The sequence below is a fragment of the Panthera pardus genome, unplaced genomic scaffold (assembly GCF_024362965.1).
Source record: "Panthera pardus isolate Hobbes unplaced genomic scaffold, ASM2436296v1 HiC_scaffold_12, whole genome shotgun sequence".
NCBI lineage: Eukaryota > Metazoa > Chordata > Mammalia > Carnivora > Felidae > Panthera > Panthera pardus.
The window spans coordinates 56,145,033-56,165,637 of NW_026526677.1; the positions used below are offsets into that span (position 1 = coordinate 56,145,033).

The 20,605-nt window shown below is 43.7% G+C and overlaps 1 protein-coding gene and 1 pseudogene across 2 annotated transcripts in view; one reads left to right on the plus strand and one right to left on the minus strand.

Moving 5' to 3' along the window:
• CLPB (caseinolytic mitochondrial matrix peptidase chaperone subunit B) overlaps positions 1 to 20,605 on the minus strand; it is a 142,232-nt gene that overhangs the window by 84,728 nt on the left and 36,899 nt on the right. For both annotated transcript variants that reach the window (XM_019449704.2, XM_019449705.2), the window contains exon 4: positions 6,077 to 6,180. In XM_019449704.2, coding sequence (XP_019305249.1) covers positions 6,077 to 6,180 — 104 coding nt within the window. The remainder of the gene's footprint in view (positions 1 to 6,076; positions 6,181 to 20,605) is intronic.
• LOC109267145 (60S ribosomal protein L35a-like) lies at positions 17,319 to 17,651 on the plus strand (annotated as a pseudogene).

Consider the following 20,605-nt stretch of genomic DNA (forward strand, 5'->3'; position numbering starts at 1 on the left):
TTTTAATTGTACATATGAGAGGCGCTCAGAGTGCTCGCTTGCATTTCTGACAGCCCCAGACACCCAATGTTTATAACAGTTACTTACAAGCAGCCTGCGGCATCCCTGGCTGGGCGACTTGTTTACTGTTATCGTTAATTTATTGCCTCCTCCACCTGAGGATTGGGACCCACCACCCATCGGCCAGCCACAAGTGGAACTCTCCTGGAGTGAGCATGGGTGGGGAGCAAGGCACTGAATGGAATGTGGTCAAGATCAGGGAATGAGTTGGTAGAGAAGCAGCAGTGATCTCCACGTTCTCCTCCACATCTGTCCCTTCTATGTGCCTTTGTTTAAGCTGTGTCCCTGCTTAGAATATCCTTTCTTTTTTCCTTTCCTTTCCACCCTCCAAAGCCCAGCTCAAATCCTACTTCTAAGTACATTACCTGCTCTGATGGTGAGCCTGGAGTTTCTAGAATCTTAGAAATCACATGGCTGACAGGGGCCTTGGAGGCCATATTGTCCAATGACCCAGGGCAAGAATCCTCTATACAGAATCCCTGATGGGCAGACACCCAAGCCTCTGTCAATGCCCCTTGAGTGATGAGTTGCTCAGTACCTCCAAGGAAGGTTTGCATGGAGTCAAAACCCACTACAGTAGAGAAATTCTTCATCAAATGACATTATCCTTTACACTATGCTTTACTTATCTCTAGTCATCCTAATAGCCCTGTAGATGAGTACTGTTATCCCTATGTTAGAGAGGAGACAACTGAAATTCAAGAACCTTAAGTCACTTGCTTAAGACCATACAGCTTGTAAGTTACAGAACTTAGACGAATAGAGCTTAGATAACTGCCTGGCACCAAAGTCTGATCTTTCTCTAGGACACCATTATGCCTCTGAAGATGCCACTCTTGAGGGCTAACGACAATGGACAGAACAGTCAGGCCAGCAGGGTTTCTATGCCACGCACTCCTGTATCACTTGCACTAGCAGACCTGCCCTCTGCCCAGAAACACCAACTCTGACAAAGGTGGGAGATACTGTAATGTGCCTGACTGAGCAGGCTTCTTGCCAAGGAGCAATGGTCATATGTAAAACAGGAGAAGGGTTTCACTAGGAATGGGGCAACCAATAATAAAGTCTCAGAAAGGAGGTCACAGAAGTTTCTTTCCTTTCTAGACTGTGCCTGTGCTGAGCAGGCAGAACAGAGATAACAAGGGCACTTCTCTGATACCTTTGGTCCCCTTGTTTGGATCCTCTCTCCTCCTCACACCTTGTCCCCTCACCTCTTACCTTAACTCTTTTCCTTGGGCAATTTTAGTCACATCCACTGTAGTCCCTACCAAGTAAATGCAGGGGGTTCCTACATCCCTATCTCCTGACTTCTCCTTTGAGCTCCAGACCCATACATCCAACTCTTCACCCAAATCAGAAATTGGGATGTCACCATGGATACCTCCTTTTCCACCAATTTCCACATTTGGCTAAGAACTCAACCTCATAGTATGTTGTTCATATCTACTTTCTCCATTCCCAAAGATCACTTTTAAGAATCCCTAGAAATTATAAGTGCATTTTGGGGGAGACAAACATAGCTTCTCATCCAATTCTCAAAGGGGCCTATCATCCCCTAAAGGTCAAGAGCCATTGCTGATCACTCCCCTCCAACTTCATCCTCCACCCCATCAGAATGATCCATCTAAAATGCAAACGTAAACTGAGCATCTCCTTGCTTAAAATCCTTTAATGGCCTCCAGAAAACAGTGTGAGCACCCTAGGACTGTCCTACAATGTTCTTCTCATGTGGAACCCTGCTTCCCTCTCTAGTCTTACTTCTTGCTATTTTCTCAGCACTGTGGCAGATGAGTCCACCTGCTATCACCCACCCACCCCATGTCTCTGCATGTGTTGTTCCTTCTGCCTGGAAGATCCATCCCTCTTAGTCTGCCCGTCAATCTCCCACTCATACTTAAGACCCAATTCAAAACTTCCTAGATAGCCTGCCCTCAGGTAGAACTCATCATTGCCTTTATCAGTGCTATCTATATTCTTTGTACATCTACCTTTGCATTTATCACCCTGTACTGTGGTGTCTTGTTCATAGGTCTGTCTTCTCACTTGACTGGGAGCACTGTTGACTGGCTAGACCATGTATATTCATTTCTACATTCCCAGCATCTGGCAGAGTGCCTGACACTTAGTAAATGCTACTGAATTATAAAGAAATAAAACTAATAAGCAATTACAACTGTAGAGCACTTTACAATTCACACGTCATATACTTTATCTCTTGATGTTCACGATACTGATAAGGCAGAAAAATGATCTATTACTGGGATTTGGGGAGATCCTTCCAAGGTCACAAACTACAACTCACCTTTCAGTACTGAGCACAGTATAAGACCCACAGAAATTCTACTAGAAATTTAGTAAATTTGATGGACTTAGCATGGCCTCTGCTCCAAAGGTGAAGGACCGTCCAACTGAGCCTTTGACTTTCCTCTGGATTTGCTTGGACACACTCTGGGCAAGGGGCTCACATCTCGTATTCTATTCTAGCTTCCTCACACATCCCATAAGTCAGGTAACCTCCTGTGAAAAAGTATGTCCAATCCAAAGGAAAGAGAACCACAAGATTCTTTTGTTTCTGTCTACTTCATCAATGAGAATGACCCAGAATTGAATACAGTAGGCAATAAATAGTGGTTGAATAGATGAAAGAATGAGATATCTTTAAATGAAAAAAAGAAAGGAAATCTGGTTAAGAAGGAGCTAAAGTCTTGGTAAGGAGAGAGGAGAGTCCTGGGATGATTCTAAAGGACCGTCACTTTTTAGGACTTAGCATACATGAAGTTGGAGGGGAGACCACATTCAAACTGATATGTCAGGGAAAATCAGATAAGCTGCCAGAAAACTGTGGCAGGCAATGATGCAGTCTGGAATTTAACAACAACAACAAAACAAGTGCAAAGACAGGCATATCCTGCAAGCTACAAGATTGAGTTCATCAATGATTCTGACAAAATTCTAGTATTTTTTTTTTAATGGTTCTTTAACACTTAGGTAATTACTGGGTATCAGTATGGGTTCTCTATGGACAACACAAGGCCATGCCAGAATAATTTAGTATCTTTTGGGGAAAGGGTTACTGGGCAAAAAAAAAAAAAAATATGGCAAATGCTAAACACATTTTTATTTTCACAAGAAATCTAAGAAAATCTCTTAAAATTCTGTGGACAACAGGACAAATGGAGGCTAGAGATAAATGAAGTTTGGTGGATTCAGTTGTGAATGTTGAATAATGCTTCCAAATTGTCCTGATTATGAGGTCCAAGGCTCTGTACTGAATGGAATCCTTATGAACATTTAAACCAAAGACTAGCACATAAAGTACATGATAGCAGGGATCTTGTCTGTCTAATTCACCAATGCCTAGAACAGTGCCTGTTAAATAGGAATGTCATATGAATCCATAAAGCCTACACACCAAATTTGCAGATCATACAAAATGAGATACTTAACATTTTAATCTTTATTTCATAAGGAATATAATAGCCTTCTCCAATATTTTTGTTGTCTATCTACCTACCTATACAGAATGCAGTATGGCTAGTGTGAGAGCTAAAAATTCAGAGAAGGCAGGCAGGCAGCGGAAAGAAAGAAAGAAAGGAAGGAAGGAAGGAAGGAAGGAAGGAAGGAAGGAAGGAAGGAAGGAAGGAAGAAAGAAAATATCTACAACAGGGTTAGCACACTACAGTCTATGGGCCAAATCCAGCCTACTGCCTATTTTGTAAATAAAGTTTTACTGGTTCATATCCATGCACATTTATTTGTGTATTGTCTGTAACTGCTTCTGCACTATAGCGGCCAAGCTGAGTAATCAAAACTGAGGCCCACAAAGCTTAAAAGCCACTATACAGCTCTTTCTAGGAAAAGTATACTGACTATGGATCTAGAATAGAATGTTGGATATGAGCATCAATCTGGAGATAACAAAGACATAAAAGAATGCAGGGGTTGGGGACTGGCGTGAAAGTAAAGGTTAGACTACACGGCTTCACAGCTCTGAGATTCTGTGAAATCAAAAATAATGACTGAAGGGCAGCTGGGTGGCTCAGTTCGTTGAGCGTCGGCTTCAGCTCAGGTCCATGATCTCACGGCTTGGGAGTTTTGAGCCCTGCATCGGGCTCTGTGCTGACAGCTCAGAGCCTGGAGCCTGCTTCTGATTCTGTGTCTTCTCTCTCTCTGCCTCTCCTCTGCTTGCACTCTGTCTCTCTCAAAAATAAATAAGCATTAAAAAAAAATTTTTTTTTTTAAATAATGACTGAACCCTGCTGGAATCCTGAGAGCAAGTGAGAGGGTACTTATTCAAACAATCCCTTCCCTTCCACCTGGCTCTGCTCTCTCAGCAAATGTTCCTCCTTGCTTTTTGGTGAGAGCATCTGGACAGAAGACAGAGCTAAGGACAGTAATACTGTGTTTGAGTAAAGAGAGGATAGCCCACAAAGCAAGTCTCCACATAGCAAGCTGCAAATATAGGGCAAGTTTGGTACTTATGAAATTCTCCTCTGAAACATGAAGTGAACATAATTCCTCCAGCTCAGTGGGGAATCCAAAGAGGCATAGGTCATGGCCTGCACATGGAACTGTCAGCTGAGGAGGAGAGAACAGACATATGGGCAGATGAGAGTTCAAATAACCATATAAAAGGTCAAGATTTAGAGAACATTCAAAAGAACAGCTGAGGGCAGGTTGCAATTATTGCCAAGGATAGTAAAGGCTTTGTAGAGGGTCTAGCCATAGCGGTGGAGCTTGACACAAGGAGTAGGTTTAGAGAGGTACAGAGGTAGAGAGGTAGAGAGGTAGAGAGGTAGAGAGGTAGAGAGGTAGGGGGAGGGCAACTCGACACTTCACCAGGGCAGCAATGCTCTGATGCTCTTAACATTGCTCTCGTGCTGCTGACTTGAGAAACCTCGCTGGGGCAGCAACAACCCCTCTGCTCTGGGCTACCAGAGCTATGTCAGTCTGGCAGCTTCACTGACAGCTCCGAGGGCTGAGCGCACCACTCCCCTGACTGGACGTCCCTCCAGTCAACGTTCTGACCCTCAGGCAGTCAGTGTGGCTGGCTGTCTTCCTGGCATCACTGCCGACCCTGAAGCAGCACTGCTCAGCTGCCCCGTTGCTGGAAACAGGGGTATCTCAGCCTCTGTAAGCAACACAGGATAACAGACAGGGAGGGAGGAGACCGTCCGAACAAGCAAAAGCCCAAAAGTAAAATATTCATTTCTGCCTGTAGCCAAAGCAACCCATCCTCTTCTAGACCTCACTTTCAAAGAACCACTCACCAGAGGCAACCAAGACTGACTTCACTGACTACCCTCCTACAGACATGTGACAAACCCTAGTACGGGTGCACATTGCCTCTTTCTTCTAAAATCCAAACAACCCACATGACACTTTTGGGAGGTGCTTATGACCACTGCATTTTACAAACATAAACGTCATGGCACAGAGAAGGTCCACATTTGTTCTGGGTCATAATGGTAAATTGAGGGGCCAGTCCCAGAGACAGGATTGCATTTTGCATATAGAAGGCGGGGGAGCAGTATTCGGAGTAGTATTCAGAGGGACTTCTGAGGCGGAGGAAATCAGTGAGGCTACTTTCTAGTTCTAGGGCAGGGACGGAACAGGGTAAGTCTGCAGGAAGTAGAAGAGGAACAAAGCCACATTCCATGCAGTTGCCTTAATTATTTTATGGAAACCTGCTCCATTGTCCACTCCTCTGAGGCTCCACAGGCTGAGGCACTTTCGGAACACCAGGTAAAAAGTACCCCCACTCCCTGCTGTGGTCATGAAGTCAGGCCTCTGTCTTATTCCCCGAGACTTTTGAAGGGACATAAATTAAATTATAGAGCCACAAGGGACTGTGAAAGGCATCTATTCTAAGCCTTTTGGGTTATCCATGAGTTCCCAGAGGATAAAGAACTTATAGACTCTCACTCTGAGTTGCTGGTAGAGCTGGCACAAAGCAAGACTGCCTGGTAGCCAAAGGGAGAAGAGTGCTCAGAACAGCAGGGGAGTCTATGCTTACCTTCCAAAGAATGGATTCCCTGCTCCTTGGCAGTCTTGTAAACACTGCTGAAATCATCCCCGAGGTTTGGGTCAGCGCCAGCAGCAAGGAGAACCTGCACCACACTGGAAGAAATCAGAAAGACAGAAGTGTCAAAAGCTGGAAACGCCTAGGAAGTAGAGTCTCAGGTTCTGATACCTGTTTGGGGATTGGATCTGCGTCTGTTCAAGTGAGTGGTACAGGGGAAACAACATGGACTCTGCCAGTGTGAAAGTCAAGGGTAGGAAACCTCTGAAACTTACTAGCTGAGAGGCTCTGGCCAAGTTATTTAACACCTTTCTAAGGCCCTATAGGCTTCCACAACTACAAAATACAAAGTATTTATTCAACAATTAGTTGTCAAATGCTTCCTGTGTTGTAGTCACTGTGCTAGGGTCTGTGCCTTCATGGAGGTTACAGTCTTCTGGGGAGGACAACAATTTAGCATAAAATTGTAGCAATGTGTGATCAAGGCTATGATGGAAGAAGTACCATGTGCAGTAGGAAACCAAGGGAAGGGATCAAGAAAGGCCTCCCAGAGATGTGGTATTTAAGGTATTTAAGACTTGAAGGCTACAGAGTCAGACCTGGGATGGTGAAATGGGAGGACTCAATGCGTTTACAGATCCTGGAGGCAAATGAGCACGGGGCTTCCCCTGAAGAAAGTAGGACTGGAGCAGAGAGTGTAAGGGGGAGAAGCATGGGAGAGGAAGCAGGCCACTGAAGGGCTTAAAGGGGAAGGGACTTGACAACATACGCCTTTCCTCCCCACCTCAAAATACAAAGACTTAGAAAAATACATACCATATTGAAATACTAAATTAAAACATCCACCTCCTTAAAATTCCAAGAGTAGCCACTATTCACAGTTTGGTATATCCTTCCAAACCACTGCTATTAGAAAAATCACTTCAGTAGCTGTGTGTGAATGGACTGGAGGGAGGAGGACCAGAGTCAGGGGCCTCTACAGACTCAGTGAGGTTAAATTAGGTAAATTTATAAAGCACCAAGCATAGTATCCTTGACCCAGGAAGTGTTCGTATATACATTTACTTCACTCCTATTACAGAATATTCCTGCCAGTGTTTTATTTTTTCTGTAACAAAAAAAAAAATGTGTTCACTATAAAACATTCAGAAGATATAGATAATTAAAAAGAAGGAAATATTTTAGAATATGTAACAGGGGCGCCTGGCTCAGTCAGTTAAGCAACCAACTTGTGCTTTTGGCTCAAGTCATGATCTCATGGTTCATGGGACTGAGCCCCACGTCAGGCTCTGTGCTGACAGCATGGAACCTACTTGGATTCTCTCTCTCTCTCTCTCTCTCTCTCTCTCTCTCTGCCCCTCTCCCCTGCTCACATGCACGGGCTCTCTCTAAATAAATAAATAAATAAATAACCTTAAAAAATATGGTTTAAAAAAGGGAATATATAGCATCCATTTTTTCAATGTACATACATTTTTATTTACAAAAATAAGATCATACATAAATTTTCTCTGAACACACACAAACACACATATTTCCATGTTTTAAGTATTTGTCTATCACACTGGGTTTTTTTTTAATGTTTTATTTTATTTTTGAGAGAGACAGAGCAAGAACAGGGGAGGGCAGAGAGAGAGGAAGACACAGAATCAGAAGCAGGCTCCAGACACCGAGTGTGTCTGCACAGTGTTCTGACCCCGACGCGTCGCTCGAACCCACGAACTGTGAGATTGTGACCTGAGCTGAAGTCAGATGCCTAACCAACTGAGCCACCCAGGAACCCCTGTCTACCACATCGGTTTTTAACAGCTGCACAGTGTTCTACTATAAGACTATTGTATATTTTATTTAGCCAATCTCCTATTGTAAAACATTAGATTATTTTTAATATTTCAGTAACACATGTCTGATTATTTCCTTTGGCTAAATTCATTGGAGATGAAGTCCTAAGTCAAAAGCTTAAACCTTTTTAAGGGTTTTGATAAATATCACCAAACTGAATTTCAGAAAGACTGTACCAATTTTTATTTTTACTAGCAAAGGAAAAAGAGAGTAACTGTTGGGCCTTCCTTTCTCCAAAATAGGGTGTTTATCGGGGTGCCTGGGTGGCTCAGTCGGTTAAGCGTCCGACTTCAGCTCAGGTCACCTTCTTGCGGTCCGTGAGTTCGAGCCCCGCGTCGGGCTCTGGGCTGATGGTTCAGAGCCTGGAGCCTGCTTCCAATTCTGCCCCTCCCCCGTTCATGCTCTGTCTCTGTCTCAAAAATAAATAAACATTACAAAAATTTTTTTTTCAAAATAGGGTGTTTATTTTTCTTCATCACGTGTCAATCTGGTAAAAAGAAATGGAATCATACTACCGTTTCAACTGAATTTCTTTGATTACTAATGAGGTTGGACTTAATATGTTTAGGGGGCACCTGGGTGGTTCAGTTGGTTGAGTGTCTGACTTCAGCTCAGGTCACGATCTTGTGGTTCATGGGATTAAGCCCCATGTCAGGCTCTGTGCTGACAGCTCAGAGCCTGGAGCTTGCTTCAGATCTGTGTCTTCCTCTCTCTCTCTGCCCTTCCCCTGTTCGCCCTCTCTCGCAAAAATAAACATTAAAAAAAAAAAAATGTTTAGTAGTTAGTTGTGTTTCTTTTTTAATGAATCACAACAGTTGATTTTATTTTCATAATGTCCTTTGACCATTTTTCTCTTAGTATGTTAATCTTTTGCTTACTGGCCTTCAGAACTGTTAATGCTTTTGAAGGCATAAGTGGTAAGCAGTTCAAAAACTTACTCTAATTATTATAACTATTAAAAAGTCAAACAGTAGTTTTAGTTTTTCTCTTCTTTGTTAGATTTTCAGTATCTGTAACCATCAGTGTTAAGGGTTTTCCCTGTACTAACTGGCTTGAATTTTATTACCTTCAACAGGCAAACAACCTGGCTCAATTACTTGCTGCATAAATGAATGAATTTTAGTAATTCCCATGTCCACAGACACACACTCCTCACAGACAGATCAAAGAACCAGAAGCAATCTCCCACGTAGCTGAGGTGCTTCTACAACTGATCTAGCATGGTCAGGTTGAATCTCAGGTGTCTATTCACCTTACCTACAAGGATCTTAAGAAGTACCTTTCACAGGTAATCCTTGTAGGATATGGATTATAATTCCAAAGAGAAATGAGAAGTGTCTGTAAGCAGCTAAAATCCACGTCTAAAACTCAGATACTGAATTCATAGCGGAGTCTGTCAGGTTCTCACTTGGAGACATATTTGTTCTTAGTTTACACATAAGTGGGATGAGACTGTTTCCCAGAAGATTAAAAGCCAAAGGGTACAAAAAGGCTGTTATACATAGGCAAATCAATTGACAGCAGTGAGAAAAAATATCTGCTAGAAAGGTAGTATGATATAGAGGTTAAGAACACTGGCTTTAAGAGGTGCCTGGATGGCTCAGTTGGTTAAGCATCCGAGTCTTGATTTCAGCTCAGGTCATGAGCTCACAGTTCATGGGATCAAGCCCCGTGTTGGGCTCTTTACCAACAGCAGGGCATCTGCTTGGGATTCTCTCTCTCCCTTTTTCTCTCTGCCCCTCCCCTGCTCACTTTCGCTCTCAAAATAAATAAACTTTAAAAAAAAAAAAAAGAATATGGCTTTAAAATCGGGACAATCTGGGTTGCCTGGGTGACTCAATCAGTTAAGCATCCAACTTCGGCTCAGGTCATGATCATGCGGTTCGTGAGTTCGAAGCCCGTGTCGGGCTCTGTGCTAACAGCTCAGAGCCTGGAGCTTGCCTCAGATTCTGTGTCTCCCTCTCTCTCTGCCCCTCCCCTGCTCTCACTCTCTCTCTCTCTCTCTCTCTCTCTCTCTCTCAAAAATAAATAAACATTTAAAAATAAATAAAATAAAAATTAAAAAATAAAATAAAAATAAACAAAATAAAATCTGGGACTATCTGAGCATCAACATGAATAATGACAGTAACGGATTACAACCCATTGAGTAAAATAAGATTCCATAATTCCATACTGAAAACAAGTTAATGGAGAGAAAGGAAAGCTCTTCCTTACTGTAGAATGACAACTAATAAATGTAGAAGGTATGATGAAATTAGAACATCATTTTGCAATCTCATAATTATCAAGGATAATAAGAGCATCTGGCTTATATGGCTGTGTTAACGCATGTAAAGTGCTTAGAACACCATCTGCCATACAATAAGTGCTCAACAAACATTGGTTATTATTATTACTATGTACCTGACTCTGTGGTTAGGCTGTGGGGAAGTCAAGAGAAATGTGAATTAAGACACTTAAATTAGGAAGACAGAATGATATTTTATAAAAAGCACAGAGAGACCTGGGTTTAAATTAAAGCTCTGTCATTTACTGCCTGTGACCCTGGACAAGTTACTTCACCTCTGAGACTCCATTTCCTTACCAGAATAATGGAGATAATGACGCCTCCTTTTCAGGTTATGAGAAAGTATGTGAAACTTTGTGGCACACGGCACATAGAAGGAGCTCCACAAATACAAGCTCTCTTCCCTTTCTCCATATAATCTTAGTGATAACAACATGAATCTGGGCCACAGTGGGCACGTATACCTGACCACCCTTCCCCCAGGACTCATGCCGGCACAGCCTTGTGTTAAGAAGGCAGCTCTTCTATATTCTGCACAAGTCAGCTTGTTATAAAATCCAAGTGAAAAAGGTTTGTCGATCTAAACTCAAAGGGACATAATTTGGTTAATCCTCAGATGCTGTATCCAATCACCATTCAATCACAACCCCTCCCATGGCAGGCTGTCCCTCCAGGCAGCTGGTGTCACTAACTGTGCTAACCTGGGCCTCTCCAGGTTCATGAGTATTGATTCCGTCTGTCCAATTTGTAGGCTGCAAGACGTGTCCAAGCAACCAAGTATGCCGCCCTTGGCCCTGGAGGGCAGACAGTGGTCTGGTAGGATGGAGAGAAGACAGTGACTAGGCTCGGCCCTCAGGCAGCTAACCCAATCAAAGGGAATGGGCAATTCACTTCACAAACTTGGAGGCCAAAGAGGGTAAGCAACCAAGCTAGTGACTCATTCTGCAACCTCAGAGAAAATTTCCCTCACTTTTAATAAAACTCAAAAGGCAGCAGCCCCACTATGGGGTATTGCTAGGACTAAAGGAACTGTGGCTGCTTAGTGGCCAAGAATGGCACCAAACACCTTGCCAGATGGCTAGGAGGCTTTTTGTCCAAGGGCCATTTACGTACTTAGAAAGCATCTAATCCAGAGCTTCACGGGGATCAAACCCCTCTTGGAGAAGCCAGCCCAGATCAGGCCAGAGGGCTACATGACTACGCTTAGCTCTGGTAATCAAAGCTAGCTCTGACGACCAAAAGAAGTGTCCAGACCTGTGGGCTACAGCAGGACAAAAACAGGCTAGCCAGGTTAGAGAAAGCTACGGCAAAGCTGGTAAGAACAGACTTAGCAGTTGGCCATGCCCAGCAAGTATCAAAACGTTCAGAGTCAAACTAGAACCAAGGGCCAGAGACTAGGCAGCACTGATATGTGGTAGAGAGTCAAAAGCCAGGTCAGATGTTAAGGGCTAGGAGCTAAAGGAGAACAGTAGGCCACAAACCAAGTAAGCAGCCAGAAACTAAGGAATATCCAGGTACCAGAGGTCAAGGCAAGGCAAAAGAAGCAGAAACGAGAAGCAGCAGTAAGACTTTAGAAATGAAGTGATTTCTGTCTCTTTGATGCTTTTTGCTGAAGCAGAAACAAATCCCCAGGTTCAGAACTATATCGGGGAGAAGGTGACTTATATGGGGAGAAGGTGAGTTGGCCCATCTGGCTGACAAGGGGAGTACAAGGTCAGGAGTAAAATGAGATTCTGATGGCACAAAGGGAAGCAGACACTGCTATTTGAGGTGATCCATCAAAGGACAACTGCAGCCTCCCCTCTGTTCTCGTGCCAGCATACTAGGTGCCATTTTGTACGTCTGGGTTTAGATATTACTGCCTTAAATTTGGATAGCTGGTACCAAACAGACTTTGGTGTATGGGCTAGGCCTTTGTGGTCTTAACATCTGGATTAAAGGGGGCAGAGTAAGTCATTCCATGCACTTAACGTTTTTCTACAACAGGAAACATTTCTACTCAAAGGATCTATGTCAACTACTCTTCAAGTTCTCCATAGGCAAAGACTTAAGAATATCAGCAATTCTCCAAGCCAGCTCAGGATTTGGTCTCCGGTGGTCTGTGGAAAGATATGCCTACCAATGTGAGGATTAGTCTCAAAGGCTAGAGAGAATTTCCAGACTCTCTTTCCCTAATTTCAAGATTCAGAGGATGTGTACAGCCCAAGAGGACAGGAGTCTGTCCTTTCATGACCTGGCTCTAGCAGCAGTACTTCCTTCCTGTGTGCCCATCAGGATCTGTTCTGTTCTTATCTCCACTCAGTACTCACCAAAAAGGCAGGGTCTTGTGAATACTGAAGGTGAAGGAAGTGAGGGTAAACTCTGATCCTAGGCTGAGAGCTATTTTTTTCTCTGCCTTGTTTCTACTGCCTGCTAGTACAAATATCTATTTTCTTAAGGGTACAGAATGGCTAAGTAGGAGGAAGGTAGTAGTCTAATCATAAGAGCTAACATTTGTGTATACTTCCCACATGACACTGTTTTAAACACTTTATATATAATAACACATTCAATCTTTACAGCAACACAATGAGGCAGGTTATGCATTAAGAAAACTGAGGCACTGCATGGTTAAGTAACGTGTCCAAGGTATCATTCAGCTGTAAGGAGTAGAGGTGGAATTCAAACCAGGGCAGTGTGGCTACAAAGTCCATGTCCTTATCCCTCTGCCATGTTGCCCCTCACGCTCCTATACTGACTCCCAAGAGCTAACAATCTGGGAACGCTGTGCCTCAAGTCAGGTTTTAGCAGCAAAGCTAGGATCAGAAAGTCCAACAGAAAGATGGGGCAAGGGTATGAACAGTGAATTCCCAAAGGAAGAAACAAACAAAAAAGATTATCATTAAGTATATGAAAAGATCCTCAAACTTATGTTATTAGAGACATGCAAATTAAAACAATGAAATATCACTTTAAATCCAACATATTGGCAAAAGTTAGAAAGCTAAAAAATGCCAAGTGTTGGAGAGGACATGGGGTTCTGGGACTGTTCACGTACTGTCAGGATAGACTGGTGCAGCCACTCTAGAAGCCAAGCTTGTAACACTTTGTCAAATTAAAGTACCTTACTCTATGACCCAGCACTTCTCTTGAATATATATATCCCAGAGCAATTCTTACACAGATCCATAAAAGGCGACATGGAAGATGTTCATCCCAGCATTTTGTGACAGTGGGGAGTTGCAGGCAATCAAGTATCCATCACTGGGGAATGAGTTAAGTTCAATGTGGTAGAGACATACTATCTGATATAGCAGTTAGAAGCAACAGACTAGATATACATTCAACAACACCAACATGATCTTTTAGAAGGGTTGATTCCCTATCCCCTTCTATTAATCATTAACTGAACTTAACCACTTGTTCCAAAGGTTTATTCCTTTAGGAAGTCTCTCAACTGCAGAACTTCTAATTCCTATGATGATCTGGTAGATCTTGGGGACTAATGGGTTAAGGACCCAGAGAAAACAATGAATTCTCTGAAGTACACCAAAGACCGTCAAATGTGCCACGACTTCTGCTGGGAGTGCCCCCCCTCTCCTTCAACTGGTTAGTGCTCATCACTTTCAGGGCTCTTCAGTGATAAGGTCACCAATTCACTGAGTCTTGTCTGACCTCCAGCCTGGATCCATGCCCTTCTTATTTGTCTACAGAATGCAACACCCACACCCACGGGTAGGTGACCCTGATCATATTGTACCATGATTGCCTATTTACTCGTATTTACCTTTCCTGCTAGACCATGAGGCATAGAGACCATGTCTCCACCTTCCTTCCCAGCTCCTTGCCCAGTGCCTGGGTCAAAGTGGTCAGTAGATGCTTTCTGAATAAGTGCATGAATAAATGATGAATAAATAAAATTATTATTTTCTCCATAAGTTTATTTATTTTGAGAGAGAGAGAAAACAAGCTGAGGAGGGGCAGAGAGAAAGGGGAGCAGAGGATCTGAAGCAGGCTCTGTGCTGACAGTAGAGAGCTTGATACAAGGCTCGAACTCACGAACTAGGAGATCATGACCTGAGCCGAAGTTGGATGCTTAACCTACTGAGCCACCCAGGCACTCCAATCATTATTTTATTTGATGGGAAACGGAGAATGGTAGATGGCAACTGTCTCAGCCCTGCCTAGCCATCTCCTATCTGAGGTTCCAAACTAGGCCACAGGTGGTTTAGCCGTGGAAAACCTTCATCTTCCTCTCCTGAGCATGAGGCCTTTCCTGCCTTCCACCAGGCAGTTCCCAGACAAAGGTGAGGAAATGAATAGGAGAGTGGTCCCTAACTGGAAGCTCCTGGGACTCATGAAACTCCCTTTGGAACCACAGCCCCCAAGAGGCACATTTTAATTTGCTGATCAGATTATAATTAGATTAGAGGTGGGAGCTCATGTAGGAAGGTTGGCTCACGCCGACCTTGATGAGCTCCTGCTTTCAGGACAGTGGGGTGTCACAATGCATGGAAGATAGTTACATCGATCGATGTTAAGGCTTTCTGCTCTCAGTGGCCGGAGGGGCTTGGGGTTGCCACATTGTTTAGGAAAAAGCAAGGAAACCTGTGGTGTGGGCCGAGGCCTATGCTGGGCAGGCACGTGTCAAAGACAGCTGGTGAGCAGCTGGAGTTGGTGAAGCAAGAAGGGCAGTGATCCCAGCTCCAGGTCGTCCCCACACAATGTTGAGCTTCAGGAGAAGCTCCTCCAACTCCTCCTCCCCTCTACCCGCCCCCCTACATGCAAAGCATAGGGTCACTGTGATGAGTGTCACGGGTCCCAAGGAGAAGACAAAGAGTTGACCTATTCTCAACCCAGTGCACACCTCGATGAAGGGAGGAAGCAAAGAGGTCAGAGTTCAGGAGGTTTGCTGGAAAGTCAAATGAGCTGTGGCTCATTCAGCCTACTGGCTGGTCTATGAGCTGGTCAGGAAAGCAGGGTGGCCTGACCAAAGGCACCGGCATGTGTTAAATCTAAAGGTCCTTTGGCATGGGGGCATGAAATGGGAGTGGAGAGGGTGAGGAAAGCAGTTTTCTTTTTAAAGCAGGTTCCTTAGGCCAAAGCATAAGAGACTCTTAAAAACTGAGAACAAACTGAGGGTTGATGGGGGGTGGGAGGGAGGAGAGGATAGGTGATGGGTATTGAAGAGGGCATCTTTTGGGATGAGCACTGGGTGTTGTATGGAAACCAATTTGACAATAAATTTCATATATTAAAAAAATAAATTAATTAAAAAAAATGAAAAGTTAAAAAAATAGTAATAATAAAGCAGGTTCCTTAGGAAACAAACTAAGGATCAGGTAGGAGGCAAAGTACCTGTATAGAAAATGTGCCCCAATTTTCTCAAAAGAGGATAATAATCTTTTGTTTACTTCCCTCAAAAGGTAAAAGTCAATAATCATAGTAACAGCAGCCATAGTGTGAAAAGCACTTTACATTCACTATTTCAGCTCCATATAACCACTTGCAATGAGGTACTAGTCCCATTTTATAAGTGAATAAACTGAGGCTCAGCAAAATAATGTGAATTGCCAAAGTATACACATTAATTAAGCATAGGAACCAAGATTCAAATCCAGGTCTGTGTAAGGCCAAACCTAGTACATATTCCACTAAACTACACTGGTTCTCACTCATCCAACTATCCATCCATTAGTGTGTCTTACTATCCCATAATTACTGAGCCCCTACTGTGTACCAGGGACAGTGACATTTTCAGATGGTATAGTCAAGCAGGTCATAGCAGCCAGCTGGGTTAAAAGGGAGTCTCATTCAGATGGACAGGGTCAAAATCAGTGGTGAGATCATTTGGGGGAAGGCTCAAGGAAGACATGGCACATTAAGGAGAGGGGCAAGGAATCAAGACCACCATCACAGGGTTTCCAACACAATCTCGATTTCACATCCTTAGCCTAGTTTCAAATGTAATTCCCTATCTTTCATGTCTTTCAATCTGTGCTCTGTAATATATGGTTGTCAAACCTATGGGCTAATGTGGTCAAGCTCTGATGGTAGGGATTTCACCACAGTATGGGCCTGATTAGGCTCTCTCTAGGCAAATGATCTGTAAGAGCACGCTGGGGCTGATATTTTTCTTCAACTCTGGATGAAAAAAACAACAAGAAAACAAAAAATATTAATAACACAAGCAGATATCTATGCACTAAATAGTCTTATGTGCATCTTATGTGGAGATTAAATCTTCACAATCACCATTGCTGAGGTAGGTGCTATTATTATTCGCATTTTGCCGATGCGAAAACAGAGCTAGTTAAGAGATACAGCTAGGTTTTAAACTCAGGCAGTCTCCTTCCAGAGCTCTTGTTCCTCACCACTGTCATACATAACTGGACTTTGTACTCCCCAAAGCAGGGACTGTGCTTGACCATCTGTTTCTCACACATAAGACCCAGTACAGACCAGTAAATATTTGTTGCATCAATTCACTTCTGGGGCCTTAACACTGCACTGCTGATACGCAGAGTTTTTAGTCAGCTCCTGGGCTTTATTTGCTAGTATTGCTAAGTTGGGACTTCCTCACCCTGCATTTTATGGTTGGTTTTTGGTTTTTTAATTGTAGACTTAAACACTCATCCCTATTAATGTTTATCACCACAGATTTAACCATTGTTCTAACCCACTGAGTTCTTTTTTCATGTCCACAATTCTTTCACCTAACATATTAGCTCTCTCTCTAAGCTTCATTTAATCTGCCAATTGGGTTGGCATTTATCCATGGTCTCAATAGAATCACTGATGTAACTACTGAAAAGGACGAGGCCCTGTGGCTCACCACTTGAGTCTGCTCTCCAGTCTCCAATCATATATACACAACATATGAAATAGGTCATTCACCATTTATTAGTCTGTCTGAACTATTCTCCACATCATACTTTATTCATGCGAAATGTCATGAGAGACAAATACCTTGCTGAAACCCACACACACCTACTATACTGCTTGTATACTCCTGACCCACTAGCCTGCAGCCTTATTTAAATAAGCAGCTCACCTCTTTCCACCATCTTGGACCCTTGGACCCTGTGGAAGCCTGCTGGGAACAGGACTCTTAAAACAACAAATATGTCTGTTAGGCTGTAGTCCAAGGCCATTTTTGTTGGCTATAAGTGAGGTCTTTGGAACCAGAGGGAGCACACAGCTCTTCTTAAAACTGAAGATGTTTATGCTCTAGATAAAACTGAATTCTATCTAGGCAAGAGATATGCGTATATGTACAAAGCAAAGAACAACACAGTGACTCCTGGTGGCAAACCGAACAAAACCAGAGCAATCTGGAGAAAAGTAACTTGTGCTTGTGGAACCACTGGCATGGTTCATGCCAAATTCTGAAGCAATCTTCCTGCTAAAGCCTCTGGCCACAGAATCCGTGTGATGTTGTACCTCTCAAGGATTTAAACTTAATGAAAAGTAAATAAAGGTATAGTTTGTTCTCTTAGACAGGTAGACAGGTAGACAGGTAGAAAGAAAGAAAGAAAGAAAGAAAGAAAGAAAGAAAGAAAGAAAGAAAGAAAGAAAGAGCCCATGGCAGAGAGTGGATCTGATGTCTTTAAAGAAAAGATGTGGGAGTGAATCATATCACAGTCCTTAGAAGTTGAACATCCTTCCCAATGTATCCTTCCCCATGACCAGGATGAGCACTGGATGCTCTCCTTGTTGGTCCCAACTGAAACTCTCCAGGAGATCACTGAACACAGAACTCCCGAACAAGATATAGTGTTGGAGAAGGGGGGTTATCCTGAGATTGTTATGTTAGGCAAATGAGCTGGCACTGCTTTCCAGGGACCACTGTCTTGGGTTGCCTGAGTTCAAGGCATGCATCTGCCAAACTAGAATCGGTGCATGCTGGAATTGGAATATCATTACTATGAAACAGGATTATCTTGAGCAATGATTCCAAATGGGATTAGAAATGACTCTGTTACTCAGACATAATCGGCCACAGCAGCAGCAGTGGGAGAAAATCAAACTCGGCACACTTTTCTGGGGACATGATGCTGGCATTCCGGGCACCTGGCCAGCATTCTCACCCACCCTTTCTTGCTGGGAAATACTGAGCACTGCCCAGCATCGGGCAGGTGGCCACCTGGGACAAGAGCCAGTCCTATATCAAAGTGTCCTGCTCTGGGGTCTCATGTTCTAGGCCCAGTTTCTAGGATGAAAAGGAGTGGAAAAAATCTCCAAAGCCCTACTACTTCTGAGTCACCTAAAGGTATTGGTGAGAGACAAGTAATACCCTACATTCAAAGACAGGCTTACCTGTAGACCATTCACTAATTTCCTCCTGGAGTGACCAATAATCAACAACAAGAATAATAATTAAGGCACCACTACTACCACTAACCAAAGTAACAAAGCCTTATCAAGTGCTTACAATATGGTAGGCATTGTTCTAACACTACATATATTTACATATTTAAACCTCAAAACAGCCTTTTGTGGTAGATCTACTTATTATCCCCATTTTATAGATGTGAAGAAACAATCACAGATAAGTGAAAGAACTTGCCGAGGTACATAACTAGTAAGAGAAAGAATGTGGTTGAGCCCAGGTAATCCAGCTCTAGAGCTACAGCTGTACCAATGCTAGGCTACCAAAGACTGAGAGGATCATGGCCTGTGTTGGATAAGGCCTTTCCTTCACATTCTCTGGTCTCTAGCCTCTGCTAGATCCTCCAACAAGATCTGTCACAGTCCTACTTTCTCACCTTTGTGAACCTATGCTCACCACAGTCCTTCTCCCAGAAATGCTGTCTTTCTAGCCCCCACCTCTATCAATCAAAATCCTGTCCAACTTTCAAGGCCCACCTCGTATGAAAGGCTTCCCTTAATGATGTTGCCTCTACATGGCGTGATCTACACCTAGCACTATAGGTGATCTTCACTGAGGCACTGACCACATTCTGCCTCATTCTACAGTTAAAGTGGGACTTGTTTATCCCTTTACTGCCAGATTTTTAAGATTTTTATTTTTAAGTAATCTCTCTACCCAACATGGGCCTTGAACTTACAACCCCAAGATCAAGAGTTGCATGCTCTACTGATTCAGTCAGGCACCCCCCAATTGTCAGCTTTTTGAGAAACGGAGAATGTTTTGTCTGTTTTTAGACTTCTCATAATTATCCAGCACATCATCAAGAAACCCTAATTGAGCTGACTTCACTCTAGTCCCAGCACCCCTTAGGCCAACCCATAGCCTTGCTCCCCACCATCTCCCTCCACAGGCAGCATACTCCAGTGGAAAAAATGAGAATCTGTGGTTCAAAGATACCTGGCTTCAAATCCTGGTTCCCTCTTTCACTTATTAAACAACCCTGGGTATCCCTGAGCTTCACTTTCCCCATCTGCAAAATAGGGATAATAATCCTTCCCTATTTGGATTGCATAGAGACAACCTGAGAAGTGCCTGACATAGGCTTGGCATACAGAAGGCACTCAATCATAACCATAGCCGTGATCACTACAGTCAGAAGATCAGCCAGCACAGCACAGGCAACAAGCAGCCAGGCCAAGAACAGGATGGGGACCCTGGGAAGAAGCTGCAGAACTCTGAGGCAGGATAGACCTCTACATGGTTGGGCCCCCGAAGGACCTGCACTGAAGCACAGGTGCAAGGGTGCTCTACCAGCACTGCCTCTGGCCAGCCAACAAGGAAGGAGAGCCACTCAGGGAAGCTGCCCCTGGTCCAGCTCCAGGAGCAGCATCACTCTAAGAACACCTGTGCAGTGGCTGACCCCATAAAGAAAGGCCTGCACAGCCAGGAATCTCAATTGAGCTACTGGTTTCTTAAAGACAGGTTTTAATGCCCACCCACCATCTCAGTAAGGTGGAAAGAAAATAAGCAAATGCTAAAAATAAATGACTGCTATGAGAGGAAATTAAATGGTCTTCAGCCAAGGATGGCGGCATTTTAAAATTAACAAAGCCCAGGTACCACATCCAGGAAGGCCTTGGCAAATGCGTGTTATCCACTCATTAGATCAGCTCCTCAGGGACCCTGGCCAAGCAGGGAAGGCAGTGCCGGGAAGCAGTCCTTCCGATGCTTATGAAATGCACTCCGGGAGAAAAAGCAGAGGAGGGAGGGAGACTCTTGTGGGGAATTTCAAACAGTTTTGCTGGAGCTCTGCTTCATAACTTCACCTTCTCTGAGGCAGGGGCTTTCAGAGTAACCACCAAGCCCAAGTGGACTTATCTGAATCTCCCCCCCACCATCCCACTCTTGGTTCCTGAGGCACAACAGCCACACTATCTAGGTGGTCTCACTGCCTGGCAGTCCAGGGACAAGGAGTCTGAGGACCATGTGGGATGGAAGACAAGCTCCCAGTCCTGTATCCTGTACTTTTTTCTTACTA